General features: G+C 34.1%; 1 protein-coding gene across 1 annotated transcript in view; it reads left to right on the top strand.

Moving 5' to 3' along the window:
* LOC308339566 (neurobeachin-like) overlaps positions 1–18,312 on the top strand; it is a 304,645-nt gene that overhangs the window by 65,066 nt on the left and 221,267 nt on the right. Inside the window, exon 3 of the mRNA XM_080798361.1 lies at positions 8,989–9,113. Within this exon, the coding sequence (XP_080654487.1) occupies positions 8,989–9,113 (125 nt within the window). The remainder of the gene's footprint in view (positions 1–8,988; positions 9,114–18,312) is intronic.

Below are 18,312 nucleotides of genomic sequence, written 5' to 3'. Positions count from 1 at the left end.
AAAGTAAATAAATATAAAGGAGGTATAGGATATGCTGAATTTGGAAATTTAAAAAGTTGATTCATTTAACTTCATTAGAGTGTATAGGCAATTTTACATATCGAAATATCGAAATCTCAGTATGGTGAGGACATGTTTAAAACTGAACTTTATTTTGAAATAACTGTAGATTCACATACAATTTAAGAAATTAGACATCCCTCTGGCAATTCCACACAAATTTTAGGATGGTTTCACTTATATGTGAAACATAAGGAATAGTGCAGAGGACCACAGGGAAAGGGAAGGAAAATGGAATGGGAAGAAATCAGAGAGGGAAACAAACCATGGGAGACTCTGAACTGAGGGTTACAGAGGAGAGGGGTGGGGGAATGGGGTAACTGGGTGATGGGTATTAAAGAGGGCATGTGTGGTGATAAACACTGGGTGTTATACGCAGCTAATGAATCGTTGAGCACTACATCAAAAACTAATGATGTGAACACTACATCAAAAACTAATGATGTACTATATGTTGGCTAACTGAACATAATTTAAAAAAACAAACAACAACAACAAAAATAAGACAGATCCCAATGCCTTTTACCTAGTTTCTGCCAATGGTAACATCTTGTAGAACTACAGTGCAATATTACAGCCAGGGTATCGATACAGTCAAGATACAGAACATTCCTATTTTCAGAAGGATCCCTCACGTTGCTTTTTTATGGGCAACACCTACCCCATTCCTGACTCTCTTTTTCTAAAACCCCAGGAGACACTAGTCTGTTCTTCATTTCTTCACTTTTGTCATTTCAAGAATGTTACATAAATAGAATCATACTGTATGTAATTTTGCGCATGGGTTTTTTTCAATCAGCATCATTCTGTGAAGATTCATCCAGGTTGTCCTATGTATCAATAGTTTGTCTTACTTTCCTGCTGACTAGTATTCCATGGTATGGATGTACCACATTTGTTTAACCATTTACCAATTGGAGGACATTTGGGGTGTTTCCAATTTGGGGGTATTACAAATTCAGCTGCTTATACACATTTGTGTACATGTTTTTCTGTGAACATAAGTTTTCATTTTTCTAGGATAAATGTCCATGAGTATAATTACTGAGACAAATGATAATTGCATGTTTAATTTTTTAAGAAAACTGTTTTCCACCGTAACTATTCTATTTTATATTCTTGCCAGCAAACAAATGAGTGACCCAGCTTCTCTGTATTTTTACCAGCATTCTGTGTTGTCACTTTTTATTTTATTTTAGCAATTCTGATAGTTGTGTAGTAAATATCTCATGTGGTTTTAATTTGCCTATCCCTAATGGATAATGTTATTGAACATCTTTTCATGTGTGTATTTGCCATCTGTGTATCTTCTTTGGTGAAATGTCTCTTTATGTCTTTTGCCCATGTTCTTTATGTATAGTTTACTTTTTTTACTGTTAGGTTTTGAGAATTTTGCATATATTCTAAATCTTAATTCTTTGTCAGGTAGGTGGTTTACAAATAGTTTCACATACTCTTTTCATCTTCTTAATATGTTCTTTTGTAGAGCAAATGTTTTTAATTTCTATTTAGTTTGCTTTATCAGTTTTTCCTTTCCAGGCTTATGCTTTTGGTATCAAGTCTACAAACTTTACCTAGCCCTTTACCAAAGATTTTCTCCTTTTCTTACCCCAGATTTTTATAGTTTTACAATTATATATAATTTGGAACCATTTTAAGTTAATTTTTTTAAAGATATGAGATTTAGGTCAGGGTTTTTGTTTGGTTGGTTGGTTTTTTGTCTCTATTTTTTTTAATTTGGGGGGATTTTCTTTTTCTTTTTGCCTGTTGATGTTCAATTGCTCCAGTACAATTCATTGAAAAGATATCTTTCCTGCATTGAATTGGTTTTTAACTTCTGTCAAAATAAGCTGGTCCTATCTGTGTAGGTTTATTTCTTGGTTCTCTATTTCATTAATCTATGTCTATCCCTTGGCCAGTATCTCACAGTCTTGAACTATTTCATGTCTTGAAATCAAATAGACTTATTCCTCCCACTTTAACCTTCTATTATATAAATTTTAAAGTAATCTTAAAATTCATATCTACTAAAAACCTTGCTGGAATTTTGATAGGAATTCTGTTAAACCTGTATATCAATTTGAGGAGAATTGATATTTTTACTATGTTGAATTTTCCAATCCATGAACATGGTATGGCTTTCCACTTTATTTAGATATTATTCTCTTTTTTCATCATTACTATGTAGTTTTCATTATTCAAATTCAAGTCCTGTACATCTTTTTTTAGATTTATCATTATTTCTCTTTTTTTGTAAATTTAAATTATATTTTTCTTTCACTGTTCATGTCTTCATTGCTAGCATATAGAAACACAACTGATATTTGTGTGTTTATCCTGTGATCTTGTTAATCTTAGTCATTAGTTTCAGGAATTTTTGATAGATTTTGTGTGATTTTTTACATAAACAATAATGTGATCTGGAAATAGAGACAAATTTATTTCTCCCTTTCCTATTCTATATTCCTTTTCTTCTTTTTTGCCATATTGCATTGGCTAAAAATTCCTGTAGTATGTTGAATAAGAATTGTGAGAGCAGATATTTTGTATTTTTCACAGTTTTAGGAGAAAATCCTTCGGTCCTCATCTTTAAGTATAATTTAGCTGTAGCGTTTTTGTAGATGCTTTATGAAGTTGAGGAAGTTGTCTTTTATTCTTTTTTTTTTTTCTGAGAATTTCTTTTCATGGATGCATGTTGAATTGTGTCAAATTCTTTTCTATATTGACTAATGTGGTCATATGATTTTTCTTCTTTAGCCATTAATGTGGTGGATTATATTAATTAATTTTCAAATACTGAACAAAACTTGCTTCCCTGGAATAAACTTCATTTGTCATCATGTATAATTTTTATTATACATTGCCTAATTCTATTTGCTAATATTTTATTAAGGATTTTTAGTCTATATCCATAAGGGATATTGGTCTAGTTTTATTCCTTTGTGCTGTCTTTGGTTTTTATTTTGGTGTTATACTAGCTATAAAATTAATTGAGAAATATTTCCTTCTCTTTTTTCTAGGTGAAATCATGTACAATTGAGGTTGGTTTTCTTTAAATGTTTGATAGAATTTTCCAGTAAAACCAAATGGGCCTGGAGATTCTTTTGGGGCAGTTTTAAATGTATTTAATTTTCTTAATAGTTACTGATCTATTCATATTATCTATTTCATATTGAGTGAGTTGTGGTAGTTTGTACTCTTTGAGGAATTGGTCCATTTTGTTTAAGCTGTCAAATTTATGTGTGTGGATTATTTCATATATTTACTTATGCTTTTGATGTCTTCAGAGTCTGTAATTATATATGCTGTTTCATTGCAGATATTGGTAATCTGTCTTCTCTCTTTTTCCTTTTTCAGTTTTATTGGTGTTTTTTAAGACTCAGCTCCTTGTTGTATTGATTTTTCTCTATTGTTTTTCTCTTTTGAGTCTTGGTGATTCCTATTTTTATCCCTTTTTTTTTAAGATTTTATTTATTTATCCAAGAGAGAGGAAGGAGGAAGGAGGGAGAGAAGGATCATGAGAGGAGGGAGAGGTAGAGGGAGAATCAGACTTCCCACTGAGCAGGGAGCCTGATGCAAGACTATCCCAGGACCCGGGATCATGATCTGAGCTAAAGGCAGATGCTTAAGAAATTGAGCCACTGAGGGGCCCGATTCTTACTTTTATCTTTATTATTTCCTTCCTCTGCTTGCTTTGCTCTTACTTTTCTATATTCTCAAAGTGAGAGGTTAGAGTAGTTATTTGAAATATTTCATCTTTTCTAATGTATGTATTTGTACTATAAATTTTCCTATCATTATTATTTTAGCTGTGTCCCAGAAACTTTGATATTTTTATTGTAATTTTTATTCAATTCATTTTATTTTTTGTTTTCCCTTGATTATTCTTTTTTGACTCATGAGTTATTTAATAGTGTGTTGCTTTAGTTTCCAAGTGTTTAGAGAATTTTTTTCTCTTGCCTTTCTGTTACTGATTTCTCTTTGTTCCATTTTGTAGGATTGTACCAGTTCTTCTAAGTTTGTTAGATGTGTGTTGTGGACCAGCATATGGTCTATCTTGGTAATATAGGTAATATAAGTTCCATCTACACTTGAAAAAAATGTGTATTCTGTAATTATTAGTTGGAGTATTCTAAATATGTTGGTTGGTGATGGTATTGTGTTCTTCTATATCTTTGCTGAGCTTCTAAGTGTTCTATCAATTGCTGAAAAGAAGGGTATATATTCACACACTATAATTGTGTATTTTTCTTTGTCTCTTTCAGTTTACCAGTTTTTGCTTGACTTGTTTTGCAGCTCTGTTGTTTGGCACATACACATTGGGATTTGTGTCTAATTGGTAGATTGGCCCTTTTGTCTTCATAAGGCCCTTCTTTGTCTCTAGTAATTTTATTTTTTTCTGTAGTATGTGTTTATCTGGTATTAATATAGCCATTCCTGCTTTCCTTTGATTAATGGTTGAATGATCTTTTTTATTCTTTTATTTTCCACCTGTCTATATTAGTATATTTGAAGTTTGTTTCTTATAGACAGCTTTCTTTTTAAAACATTATTTTTTTTTTGTTATCCTTGTTTTTTATTGCTCTGTTTTTCCTGTCTTCCTGTGGATTACTTGAACATTTTTTGGAATTCCATTTTGATTTATCCATAGTGTTTTTGAGTATGTAGCTTTATATAGCTTCTTTTAGTGGTTGCCTTTTTAGTGACTGGATATGTATTTTATCACAGTCTACTGTTGATGTCATTTTACCAGTCCAAATGAAGTATAGAATCTTTACTTCCTTTACATCCCTTTACCCTCCCCCATTTATAGTATATCTGTTGTAAATATTACCTCTACACACATTCAGAACCACAGCAGACAGTGTTAAAATTTTTGCTTCAATGATAAAACATAATTTAGGGCACTCAAAAAAGAAAAGGAAAATCTATATATTTACTCATATTTTGCTTATCATGTTCTTTTTTCCTTCCTGGTGTTCCAATGTTCCTTTTATTGCTTCCTTTGTGTTTATAAGACTGCCTATAGCCAATTTTTAGACTAGCCCTGATGGCAACAAATACTTTATTTTCCTTCATCTGAAAGCTCTTTTTTATTCCTGAAGAATAATTTCACTGGTTGCAGGAAACCGACTTGACAGATCTTTTTTTCAGCACATAAAAAATACTTGGCCATTTCTTCTGGCCACCATAGCTTTTGATGTAAAATATGCTGTCATTCTAAGTGTTTTATATCTGTAGATGAGGTGTCATTTTTCTCTGGCTGTTTTGTAGATTTTTTTTTTTCTTTATCCTTTGTTTTCAGATGTTTAATCATGATGTGTCTTGACATAAACTTCTTCAGGTTTATTATATATGGAGTTTAGTCAGCTTCTTTAAATCTATACATTATGCTTTTGGGCCAGATTTAGGAAGTATTCAGCTATTTTTTTTTAGGGACTGTTTCATCCCTGCTCTCTTTCCTCTCTCCTTCCAGAACTCCAGTGACCCAAATATGTTAGATGTTATAATCCATAGATCCCTGAGGCTTTGTTCATTTTTTTTAGTCCATTTGCTCTGTTATGCAGATTGGGCAATATCTATTGCTCTATCTGCCATATAACTAGTTTTTTCATCTGTCCCTTCCATTCTGCTATTGAGCCCATCCACTGAACTTTTCATTTTATTATATTTGTCAGTTCCAAAATACTTGATGCTTTTTTACATCTTCTAATTTTTTGCTGAGTGAGACTTTTTGTTTCTTTCCTGTGGCTTGCTATTTTTTTACTTGCTCCAAACATGTTCCTAAATGTTCAGTGCAGCTTTTTTTTTTTTTTAAGATTTTATTTATCCATTTGACAGAGAGAGATCACAAGTAGGCAGAGAGGCAGGCGGAGAGAGAGAGGAGGAAGCAGGCCCCCTGCAGCGCAGACAGCCCGATGTGAGGCTTGATCCCAGGACCCTGAGATCACGACCTGAGCCGAAGGCAGAGGCTTTAACCCACTGAGCCACCCAGGCGCCCCAGTGAAGCATTTTTAAAATCACACATAGTTTAGAACCCTTGCCAGAAAATTCTAACATCCCTGTCATCTCAGCGTTAGCATCTATGGGTGACTTTTTACATTCTGTTTTAGATCTTCCAGGTTCTTGGTATGACAAGTAACTTTGGATTGAAGCAGGATATTTTCTTATTCTTCTCTGAGATATTTTGTATCTTCTTAAAACCTCCTATTTTGGTTGACTTTCTCTGACATCACTCCATTAGGAGAAATGGGGAAGCACTGCATTTTTACTGCCAGGTGGAGGTAGAAGTCTAGTTTCCCCACTTGAACTCTGCTGACATCCAGAGAGTGAGCAACTCCTCATTACTGCTTGGCAGGGGTGGGAGTTCCAGCTCTTGTGTGGTGTCCACTAATGGGGGTAGCCTCATTTGTGTTGATCAATGGTGAAAGTCCTAACTCTCTACTAGGTGCCCAATGATAGCACCACAGTGGGAGGGAGAAGAACACCTCATTACCGTGTAGCTGGGGCAGGGGAGAGGGGTGGATTCCAGGCCCTCAACATGGTCTCCACTGACCTCATGAGTGTGGGAAGCCTTGTTACCAGTCAACAGACATGAAAGTCCTGGTTCCCTGTATGGCCTTCTCTGATACCACCCTGGTGAGGATGTTAGGATTCCACCTTGGTTAGGGTTCAGATGTAGGCTTCCCACTAATACTTTTTGGTGTGAGTAAGTGGGTCCACAGTTTCTCTTTGGTGTTTGGCTGGAGTACAATAGTTGTCTAAAAGTCTTCTATCTTGTTGGGCTGGACCTTTCTTGGTTCTTTGGCTAAAGAAACCGGGTTTTTGTTTGGGGCGTTTTATTTATTTCATTTTATTTATGTTTTTTTTTTTTTTTTTTTGGTCAGCACCCATTAATCTTCCTGGGTTGTTAGCCTCTTTGCTTCAAAGTCTAGGATATATTAGGCAAAAAGATAACCACGGGTGTTGTTTCTTAGGCCCTGGGGTTGTTAGCCAGTCTGTCTTCTGCTTTCCACCTTTCAGAGTCTTGGTATATTTGTTTTACATACAGTGTCCAAATTTTCTCAGTCATACTTAATAGGAGGAATATAGAAAAGTATGTGTATAGTTAGAAATTTGAGATAACATTAGATCTGTCTCTCCTGGTGAATTCAGAACTTAACTTTAACATACTCTTAAGGAAAATCTTTATGGCAAGATTTAGCAGGGTCTTCCTTAAACCACTAGGATTAGTTTGTATTTTTAAGGATAGATATGGTCCTGTTTGATTTCATTTTATTTATTTATTTATTTATTTATTTAGAAAAAGAGAGAACACAGTGGAAGCAGGGGTAGAGGCAGAGGGAGAGGGAAAGAGAGAATCTTAAGCAGGCTCCATGCCCAGCATGAAGCCCAATGCAGGGCTTGATCTCACAACCCTGAGATCATGACCTGAGCTGAAATCAAGAGTTGGACACTTAACCAAATGAGCCACCCGCCCCGTCCCAGAAATTGTCCTGTTTTGAATTAGTGACAGAGGCACTTATAACCATTATTCTTACATAATCTTATTTTGACAGAAAAATAAAGTTATGATAATTACAATGTATAGAAAAACAAGTATATTCAAATATACTTCAAACCTTATAATTTTAATATTCCTTTCGTATAGCCCTTGCCTTGTTACATTCTTTTATAATTAAGTAGTGGAAAACAAAATTATATAGTTATATAATCCAAAACGTTTTTCAAAAGTAAATTATTGTTCTCAGTGACTGTACATGTCTGTATATCTCCAAAGTACCAAATTGGTATAATTAATTTATTGAATATTTATTAAAAACATTGTATAAAAAACAGTATATTCTGTCTTTGCACTAGAGAAACAATGAAGAGCAAAACATACACAGTTACAGCTTTAATCAAATGTAGTATTTTTTATAATAAATGGCAAAATAAAAATGAAATCAAATCTTCTATGGAAGTGTTTCATGTGTTTTTATGAATAGTGCTGCTCAGGAAAATTAGAATATTATCTCTTGAGTATGTTACTCCAAATACTGTAAATAGAGAAAAACAGACTTCTCAAACAGTGGCATTTATCACCAGTGTTTATTGAAATTAAGTTGAAAACAAAAATGATATCATGAAACATTCCATTGATATACAATGAACAGATTTCAGTATCTTCTGAACTATCTCTTGGATTTTTAATATTGGTTTAGAGCGTAACATGGTTTAGACAATGTTACCCAATGAAGGCTATGATTGTTAATGGTTTATATTAGCTGAAAGCGGTAAAATCATCCAAGGACTCTGTTAGTGTTAGAATAATAATTTACCAAGACAATTACCACATACTGGAATTTTTTGCAGCTCTAATTCAGTATTATTAATAATGGATAAAATGGCACTTTTCTCAGGTTGCTGTGGGCAGCAGGGAATTACTTCAATGAATATTTCAGCACATTATTTTAATCATTGTTCCACCAAATCCAAGTGGGCAATATTTTATGGTTCTTAATTCAGTCTACTAAGAAACCACGGTCATTAAATTGCAAACTATTTGTAGTGAGGTCTATCCTGTGATTTACAAGCCTTGTTAAAAACAGTGTAAAAGAATGAAAACTGTGCCATTAATACTTGTAATTTGATGCTGCATTTGTTACTAAACTCCCCATGATTAATGTTTTCAGTAGATCGAAGAACATTGTAGAGAAAGCATAACTGAGTATTACAATGCTTAAAATACGAGAATGTTATTATTTTAAGTTTTGGTCATTTGTACAGGAAACGTATGTAAACACAAATGTAAAAGATAAAGTTCTCCAAAATCATCTTAATTTTCCATCGAGACCAAGGAAATAAAGCTTTAAAGTTGTGTAAAACATATATTTCCCATTTTACATTGTTATTAATAGTGACGACTGTTTATTTCCTCATTCCTAGCCAACTGCATGATTTCTGGCGTTTGGATTACTGGGAAGATGATCTTCGCCGAAGGAGACGGTTTGTTCGAAATGCATTTGGCTCCACTCATGCTGAAGCCCTTCTCAAAGCTGCAGTAGAATATGGTCAGTACCAATGCCTCTTACACAAAAATATTCTGGATATGACACAACTCATTGTGGTTGATAATTCATTTCTTCCCTAGCACTTAAAATTCTCCAAGTTGTAAGTCAGAAATACTGTCTTTTGCTTCATCCTTCAGCATCATGCAGGTGACACTTAATCAACCCAGTTTTTCACCTGTGATGTATTTTAGACCTTTCAGCTTCTTAATAGAGTTTATATAACTCTATTTAAGACTCTGCATAACTGATTATTACCCAACATCCATCCATCTCATACAGCCTAAACCAAGAGTAAAGTGAATTTCTTTTTCAGTGCCTTTTCAACTTTGGTGACCTAGACACAAGGTGTAAAAAATATATACAATTGTAATTGCATACTCAGACTTAAATATTTTTATGTATAATTTGTATATGTGTACACACACTCATGTATACTATGTGAATATATATATATGAGAAATATATATACACATATGTGTGGTGTTTTTATTAATATATATGCACATATTTATGTATTTAACTGAAATAAATGCCTTATTAATAATCTTATTATATAACATTTTGTATTACTATTCTATTCTTTTCAGTCTAAAAAATAAAATTAAAATAAATCCTGCTACAATATGTCCATTTAAGTTCCCAGTCCTCCATTGGGTTGCATATAAAATTTTAAAAAGACCATCTCACATTAAAGATATCAATTATCACACTACAGTAGAACTAACCCTAATTTATCCTTTAAAAAAGTATAACAGGGATGCCTGGGTGACTCAATTGGTTAAGCAACTGCCTTCAGCTCAGGTCATGATCTTGGAGTCCCAGGATCAAGTCCCGCATGGGGCTTCTTACTCATTAGGGAGTCTGCTTCTCCCTCTGACATCTCCTCTCATCTTCTCTCTCTCTCAAATAAATAATTAAAACCTTAAATAAATTAATTAATTAAAAAATAAATTAAAGGTGTAATAAACAGAAAATACCAAAATATTTTTGTAATTTAATAAAAATACTGCATTTGTAAATTAAATTAAGATTTGCTGTCTACCTGGAAATCTAAATAGGACTATTTTGTCCCCCTTTTTTTTTTAAGGTTTTATTTATTTATTTGACAGACAGAGACCACAGGTAGGCAGAGAGGCAGGCAGAGAGAGAGTGGGTGAAGCAGGCTCCCTGCTGAGCAGAGAGCCCGATGCAGGGCTCAATCCCAGGACGATCATGACCTGAGCCGAAGGCAGAGGCTTAAACCACTGAGCCACCCAGGCGCCCCTTTTGTCCCATTTTTAAGTTCTCTAATAAGTTTAAGTGTGATTTATCATCTCAAAATTTTATAAATTCTATACACTCAGAAAATACCATTAATGAATACTTTTATTCATTTTTGTTATTAACCACTTTTATTCTTACAATTACTTTGCTATTATTATGTTAATTTTCATTTTCTTGAATGTGATAAGTGAGCCATCTGTTTTAAAATTTATGTAATTTATAAACATTCTTAACTATTCATGTTCTTGATGGATTAAACAGAGAAAATACTTAATCCTGAGAAAAAAGAAAATGTACAAAGCTTTTAAAATTTGTTGTGCAAATGGTCTGTGAATTGATATAACTTAGTAAGAGTCAAACATAATTAAATAAATACATGAGGATTTCATATGAAACTTATGCCTAAGATAAAAATTACAACATAACTTTATATAGTAAAAGTAATTAATGGAAAGAATATACTAGAAAAAATAGAAAAAATTAGGAAAAAACCTTATAGTTGACCAGTACTATAGGGGATTTCTTTAATCAACAAGAGGGATCACCGAAGGGATTTTAGCACCTAATGATTTAAACTTAACTTGAGGTATTGTATTTATACTTAAAATGAGGTATTATCTCTATGCTCTACAGAAGAGATTTTTAGAAATACCTACTTCAAGAGGCATGCTTTGTAATATGAACTTAAAATAATTTAAACTTCATTGCATATACCTAGTAACTTAGACTTTTTCACCAACTCATCCTGTTTGAATTCATCCCATTTGAAAATAGAAAACTCTAGAGATAATTTATAACAGAGTTAGGCTAAATTGATATTATTTGTGATGATGAGTTGCCAAAGGTTTAATTATATAGGATCCACTTTTTTTAAAAGATTTTATTTATTTATTTGACACAGAGAGAGAGATCACAAGTAGGCAGAGAGGCAGGCAGAGAGAGGGGGAAGCAGGCTCCCTGCTGAGCAGAGAGCCCCATGAGGGACTCGATCCCAAGACTCCGAGACCATGACCTGAGCTGAAGGCAGAGGCTTAACCCACTCAGGCGCCCCTAGGATCTGCATTTTACTACATTCAGCATTCTGTAGGTTGCTTTTAAAGAGTGTCTTAGAAAAAAAAAAAATTGGGGTTCTCTGTAAAAGTGGATGCTTTAATTTATAAAATATCTCTATTCTTAAACCACTGTTAAAGTCTATCAGTAACAAATTTTAAAATCTTTTAAGACATCTGGTAGTCAGGTTTTGGTAATATAGTATCTATTGTTAATGAACCTAAACTGAAAATAGTAATCTAATTTTGAAATAGATGGAAGCTCTGAGTGATACTAAATATTCTCTGTGTGTGGTATGAGAGTATTTTAAAATATGTAGCAGTTTATGAATTTTAAATACTGAATCATCATCATCAGTATTTGGAACTTACTATCTCTCCTGAGTTGGGTTCTTTGATAGAAGGAAGCAGGGGTTTGTTTTTATTTTATTCATATCTAGAACAAAGACCACATGTATGCCATAAAACATCCAAGAAAGCTATATGGTACCCATGCCAAAGTTATTATCACATCATTTTTCTGGATTAAGGTCATGTGATGGAAGACAAAGGAGAACTAAAACAATTCTACCTCCAAAACAATTCAAGAGCATACCCCTTCAACCTTTTTTTTAAAAAGACTTTATTTATTTATTTGACAGAGAGAGAGATCACAAGTAGGCAGAGAAGCAGGCAGAGAGAGAGGGGGAAGCAGGCTCCCCGCTGAGCAGGGAGCCCAATGTGGGGCTCGATCCCAGGACCCTGGCATCAGGGCCTGAGCCGAAGGCAGACGCTTAATGCACTGAGCCACCCAGGCGCCCTCCCTTCAACCTTTATCACAGTTCACATCAGTGGACTTTTAGAACCATGTAGACAGTAGGGAGTAAAATATGGAGGATTCTGAAGAGTGAGTGGGAGAATACTCCCTGGTGTGATCTGTTCAAAGAAATAGAGGGAATTACCTGTGTGGTTCAGTTATATGTCCAACTATTGATTTCAGCTCAGGTCATGATCTCAGGGTCATGAGCCCTACATGGGGCTCCATTCTCAGTGGGGAGTCTGCTTGAAATTCTCTTTCCTTCTGCCTCTGTGCTTCTCTGTCTCTCTCAGTTAAATAAATCTTTAAGAAGAAGAAAAGAAATAGGAATTACAAACTGCCAAGAGAAAAATGTATTACTGAATCATCCTCCAAGCTCTTAATGTGCCTCCTAACCTATAAAGTTCTTTCTCCAGAAGAAATAGGAAACAAATATCAGTAATTATTATAAAGCACTTCACCCAATAAAAGGAAGTGTTGAAAACCTTAATTGAAAACATATTTTGTGTATCTTGAATAAAGCTTTTGTATTCATATACTACTAAAATATTCATATAAAAGTCAAAAATTCTGCCCATCATCTGGCCACTCTGCCTGCCTTTAAACATTTAAATGTGTTTAAGTATCTTAGAGTCTAGTGGTATGTAGACTAACACCCAAATGATTGAATGATTTGGTTTGTGTAGACATAGAAAAGGTATATTTTTTGTACAAACCTTCACATTTTGAGAGGACTTCTAGGACAAATTGAAATTCAATGTGTTCCTTCCTCTATTTTAAATATTGACACTATTTCAATTTCCCTATGCATTCTAACTTGAAAGTTAAGCATTAAATACACAGAAATTCTGCTATAATCTCTGGTCAAAAAAAATTTGTATTCCTCTACATTGTGGCAAAAAATTCTTTTAGGAACAGAAGGAAATATTATGAGTGAAACTTTCATTATGGCTAGAAGTGTTTGAATCAGTGATCAAAGTTTTCAGAATTTTAAACAAGGTATACAAGCTGAGGAGGTAATCTTCAATTACATCGATGGGGAATACTTACATGGCCATCAGAGCAGCCCCTGGGATTAGAACACTGGTCAGGTCTCTCTGTTCATTCCTGGCATAATCAGTTTCCAGACTGTGAGCCTGGATTCATGTAAGAGAACTGAATCTGAACTAGCAGACTTAATATTTTATTTAAAAATTTTTTAATTACTTGATTTTTCCCTAAATTCAGACATTTACATTAAATTATAGTTAACTTTCATGAGATGGGCAGGAACAGTTAGCCATAATTTGAACATTCTTTTCAGACAATTTATGTGGAATCACAAAGAAAATATATTAACGGGGCTTTCTTTTATATGAGCAAATAATCAGAATTGGCTATATTTTCAAGAAGACAAAAAGGACAATAATTTTGTTTCAGATTGACTTGGAAAGCTTTCCCTTCAAGTTCATTATTAAAACTTTTGGTTGACCTTTTTCTGCTGGAAAACATCTTTAATACTGATGGAGTTTTTCATGCTTCTTAGTAATACTAATGAGTTGAATAATTTATGAGGTTGTCATGTGCAAAAGATTTGGTGTGATTTGATATACTTTCCACCTTGGTGTTGGAATGTGATTAATAAAAACCTAGAGGCATGCGATTTTTTCCTGATGCTTAATGTTCTAATTTTATATGTATTAAGTATATTATTTAGGTGTTTTCTAATGGTAAATTTCATATAAGTGCAAATTTTATTGATGACTGAATTTTACAGACCATAAGGAAGAATATAAGGAACATATTTTAAAACTCATAAATACATCTTCTAGCTTGCAGGCTTTTCTTCTTTGGGACAAATTAGCTAATGAGGAAATGATTGAAAAGGGAGGTTTTGTATATTGTTTATATGTTTAAATAAAACCTGAAGTGGTCAACTTCTGATACATTTTTGGTGCTTAAAGATAATGCTGTCAAAGAATAGTGCAGAATCCTAATAAGTTTGGTTGTCTTTGTGACTGTCAATTATCATTTAAGACTCTGTTTCCCTTCCATAAAATTATAGTGGAACAATGTTTCATCAAAGCCTAAGATCGCAAACTCCCCCATGTCTGTGATCAAAGACATCATCTTAAATAGGTCTGATCAGGCATTGCAGAAGAGGGCAGACTGCTTCAGCTGGAAGAAAAAAAACATGGAGCAAAGATGACAAAGTTAATCAGTCATTTCTTTGGCAATAAATAATAAGATATGCTGAGAACTGCAAATGAGAACATCCTTAGGTTCCTCAGAGATGTGTCTGCTTAACACCTGATTTATCTAAGCTTGTGAAGCCATCAAGATATGACCTTGATGAATAAAAAGCAGCTCTGTAATGAATCTGGAATTAAATTAGTTTTGATGGTATATGCATGGCTACTGTAATGTGCTACTTGCAGAAATAAGGAAAGCACTGAGAATTAAAAATTGTTCAGAAAAATGCTAATTATCTGACTTCTTTTTTAAGAGTTTACAGTTATTATCATATTTGAGAAATACGATTTGATTTCTTTACTTAATAGCCTATTGTTCATCTTATGTAGAAACACTAGCAAACATACTGTTCCTCGATAACTCCATTTTAATTGGTGTAATATTAATTGACTCTCCATATTTGGAATGAACTAGGTGATCTGATTATGGTTAAAATAATTCACTGAAAAGTGAATGATGTAAACTCTTTGAAAAGAGAGGGAGAAAAAGAAATGTAGGGGACCATCTTTCAGCTCTTTTTGGTGCCAGTGTCATATTTTAATATCATAGCATTCTCTTCACCCTTTGGTTCTTTTTTTTCTTTTTTTAAGATTTTTTTCTTTATTCGTTTGAGAAAGCACATGAGTGAGTGAAAGCAAGACTGGGGAGAGTCAGAGGGAGAGGGAGAAGCAGACTCCCCACTGAGATGGGACCCTGAGATCATGACCTGAGCCTAAGGCAGATGCAGAACCCACTGAGCCACCAGGCACCCCTTTACCCTTTGGTTCTTATAGTCTCTTAAAATAATTAAAACAGATTATGTAATTGCTAAGTTATAAGATATTCTTATCAAATGCATTTCACAGACTATATAGCATTTTTGTATCAACAAATGTTTTGGGGCACCTGGGTGGCTCAGTGGGTTAAGCCTCTGCCTTCAGTTCAGGTCATGATCTCGGGGTCCTGGAATCGAGCCCCGAGTCGGGCTCTCTGCTCAACAGGAAGCCTGCTTCCCCCTCTTTCTCTGCCTGCTGCTCTGCCTACTTGTGATCTCTCTCTATGTCAAATAAATAAATAAAATTTTTACAAAAACGAATGTTCTAACAACTCCCTGTTTTGTGTTGAAGATTCAGATGGTAGGCTTTAAACAGATTCAGAAAAAATCAAATAACCTTATTACTTTAAGAGCATTTATTGAATATCTTCTGCATGCCAAGCGTGTGCTAGATGCTGGCTTCAGAGTTTGAGACAGTTTCTACCTTCTAGGAGCACACAGTGTAGTGTGGTGCTTTGTAACAGTTGGGGAGGTACATGTGTGTTACGAGCATCTACTGAACAGGACTGCTGCTAAAATATCCTGTCATGCACAGGAGAGTTTCCACAGAACAATGACAACACAAATCCAGCCCTAAATGTCACTAGTCCCAAGGTTAAAAAATCCTAGTCTACTGGAGAGAAAGAGTTCTCATAGACAGAGGTACTCATAGTCGTTCATAAAGGAGCACAGGTGAGAGAGTGACTAACTCTGAGTCTGGTGGGTTGGAGTAGACTTCACACAAGTAACTACTTAAGAACCGTCTTGTGAGAAGATCAGGTGAGCCAGGAATGGCAGTAGTTAAAGAAATTACCAAGACGTGAAGGCATAAAAGAGCCTAATGTATTCCTTTAAATGGCCTCAATATTTTGCATTTTGTGCTCAGCCACTTCATAATGATTTCAGAAAATACCTGATTTTAGATGTGTCATAATCTGAGATATAAACCATTTGAAAACAGGAAATTATATCTTCTATTTATTTCATTTAGAGTGTCCACATTAATTCAATTCTGTGCGTTTAGTTGCTGAGGTTTTTCTTTTTTTTTTTCACTGCTGCTTTTTTAATTGATAATTGATTAATTTCAAGGTATACATATGGTATTTTGGCCACATCTTTTCATCATTTTCAGTAATAACATTGAAGGATGGGAGTCCTGTGAAATATGTCTACAAATATGGTATTTTCAAATTTTGAAATGTATTTTTTATGTCAGCACTTTATTTCCACTTAAAGCATCAAAGGCTGTTTAAGATAGAGAGCTGACAAAATTATATTATTGCTGAGTGGCATAGAACTGTTCATAATCTTACTTATATTCTTTTAGACTAATTTTTCACAAAGTGTATACACAGTTGGCATTTAGAAATAATTACAGTGCACTATGATAAATATTTTTTATTGATGTGTATAAAATGCTGTCTGAGCTCAGTGAAGGGGTTTGCCTAACTGAAGAAATAAATTTTAGCTGGACTTGAAAGGGTGAATAGAGATCTTCCGAGCCAGTAGGTGAGAGGGTGACCTTGTGGAGCAAGGGACCTCACAACATGACATAATGTGTCCTGGGAATGCAAGATGGTGGTATGTGAAGGAACACAGGACAGTGTGGGGACATGGTACAAAATGAGGCTGAAAGGCCTGTGAAACCATTTTGTACAAGGACTTCTCAATAGGTAGAGCCATTAACAAATTTTTATTTGAGAAGATGACAGACCAGAGAAGTTAGGTGACATGCTAACTAATAAGTGGTAGAGAGAACAAAAACTCAATCTCAATACCCTTCTCTTAGTGTACAGTGTGTTCCTGTTGGTACATTTGGAATTTTCTTAACTGCAAGAGCATTATTGAGCGTTTCCCCACTTTAAACTTTACCTGTTAAATTTTGGCTTACTCTTGTATCCTAGAGAGATATACAATCCATAAAGACATATCATATCACTACAGATGAACTTAGTGTCATTTATAGAATGCACTTCTGTGTCATTTATAAAAATGTACTTTAAAATGTTCTGGGTGTTTTGAAAAGTGCTTTAAATAACCGATATCAGCCCCCACCTCTTAGCTATTCCAATTTTTTTAATACCTAAAAAGAAATTTTTGTTTATTACTTTTTTTCTTCCATGTCTCTGAGCCAGTTGCTTATCTAGCCAAAATACCTCCTACTCCCATTTCCCAGGGTTTTAAAGGAAATCTTGCACACGGAAGTGTGTGACAGGCTTTTCAAAGAAAAACCAAGCATCATTCCCCAGGTTGATACCACCCACTGCCAGGGGAAGCGTGCCCACCCTCTCAGCCCTCCTTTAAGTTGCCTGAATCATCTTTTCTTTCATTCCCAGGATTGCCAGAACTTTCTTCCATTCTACTACACATCTACCATCTAGTCCTCCTGACTCATCATGCAAAGTTTCTTTAAATCTTTTTTCTTCCCTTCTTCCTTCTTTTCTTCCTTCCTTCTTTCCTTCCTGAAGAGAAACATGCTCATTGTAGAAAATCTAGAAATGCCAGAGAAGTACAGAACAAGGATAAAAGTCACTACAACCATGTAAACATAGCTGATTTTGCTCTTTTCGATGGACTTAATTTCATACTACTCTTTTTCTAAGTGCATTTTAACATAGGAGCCATTATTCAAAGATGAATAATGCATCATTTCTGCTCTGTATGATATTTAGAGGGTTCCAAACTGCCCTAAGTTTTCTATATGTTTTAGCATTTTTCCCCACAAGTAAAGTGTGCCGTGTGATTTTTAATATAATAAAACCCAAATTCAAATATTTAAAAATTACCCTAACTTCATGGCTAATCAAAAGCCTACCAGGTAATATCCAGTCTAAAATGCACAGGGATTCCACATTTATCATCATGTATATTCTTAAAATATGATTTATCAAATTTCCTTTAAAAAGCACAGAATGCAGTTTTCTACATTCACTCCATTAAGAAGTTTATTAAGTTAGCATTTTATACTTATATAGTGGTGCACTTAAATTCAATAATATTTTCTTGCACCTTTTTAATTGCATTTTTTTCAGTTCAAAAATGCTATTTGAGAATATCCCCTTTGTT

The sequence above is a fragment of the Martes martes genome, assembly GCF_963455335.1.
Source record: "Martes martes genome assembly, chromosome: 3".
Lineage (NCBI taxonomy): Eukaryota > Metazoa > Chordata > Mammalia > Carnivora > Mustelidae > Martes > Martes martes.
This window is presented reverse-complemented; position numbering and strand designations above follow the sequence as displayed.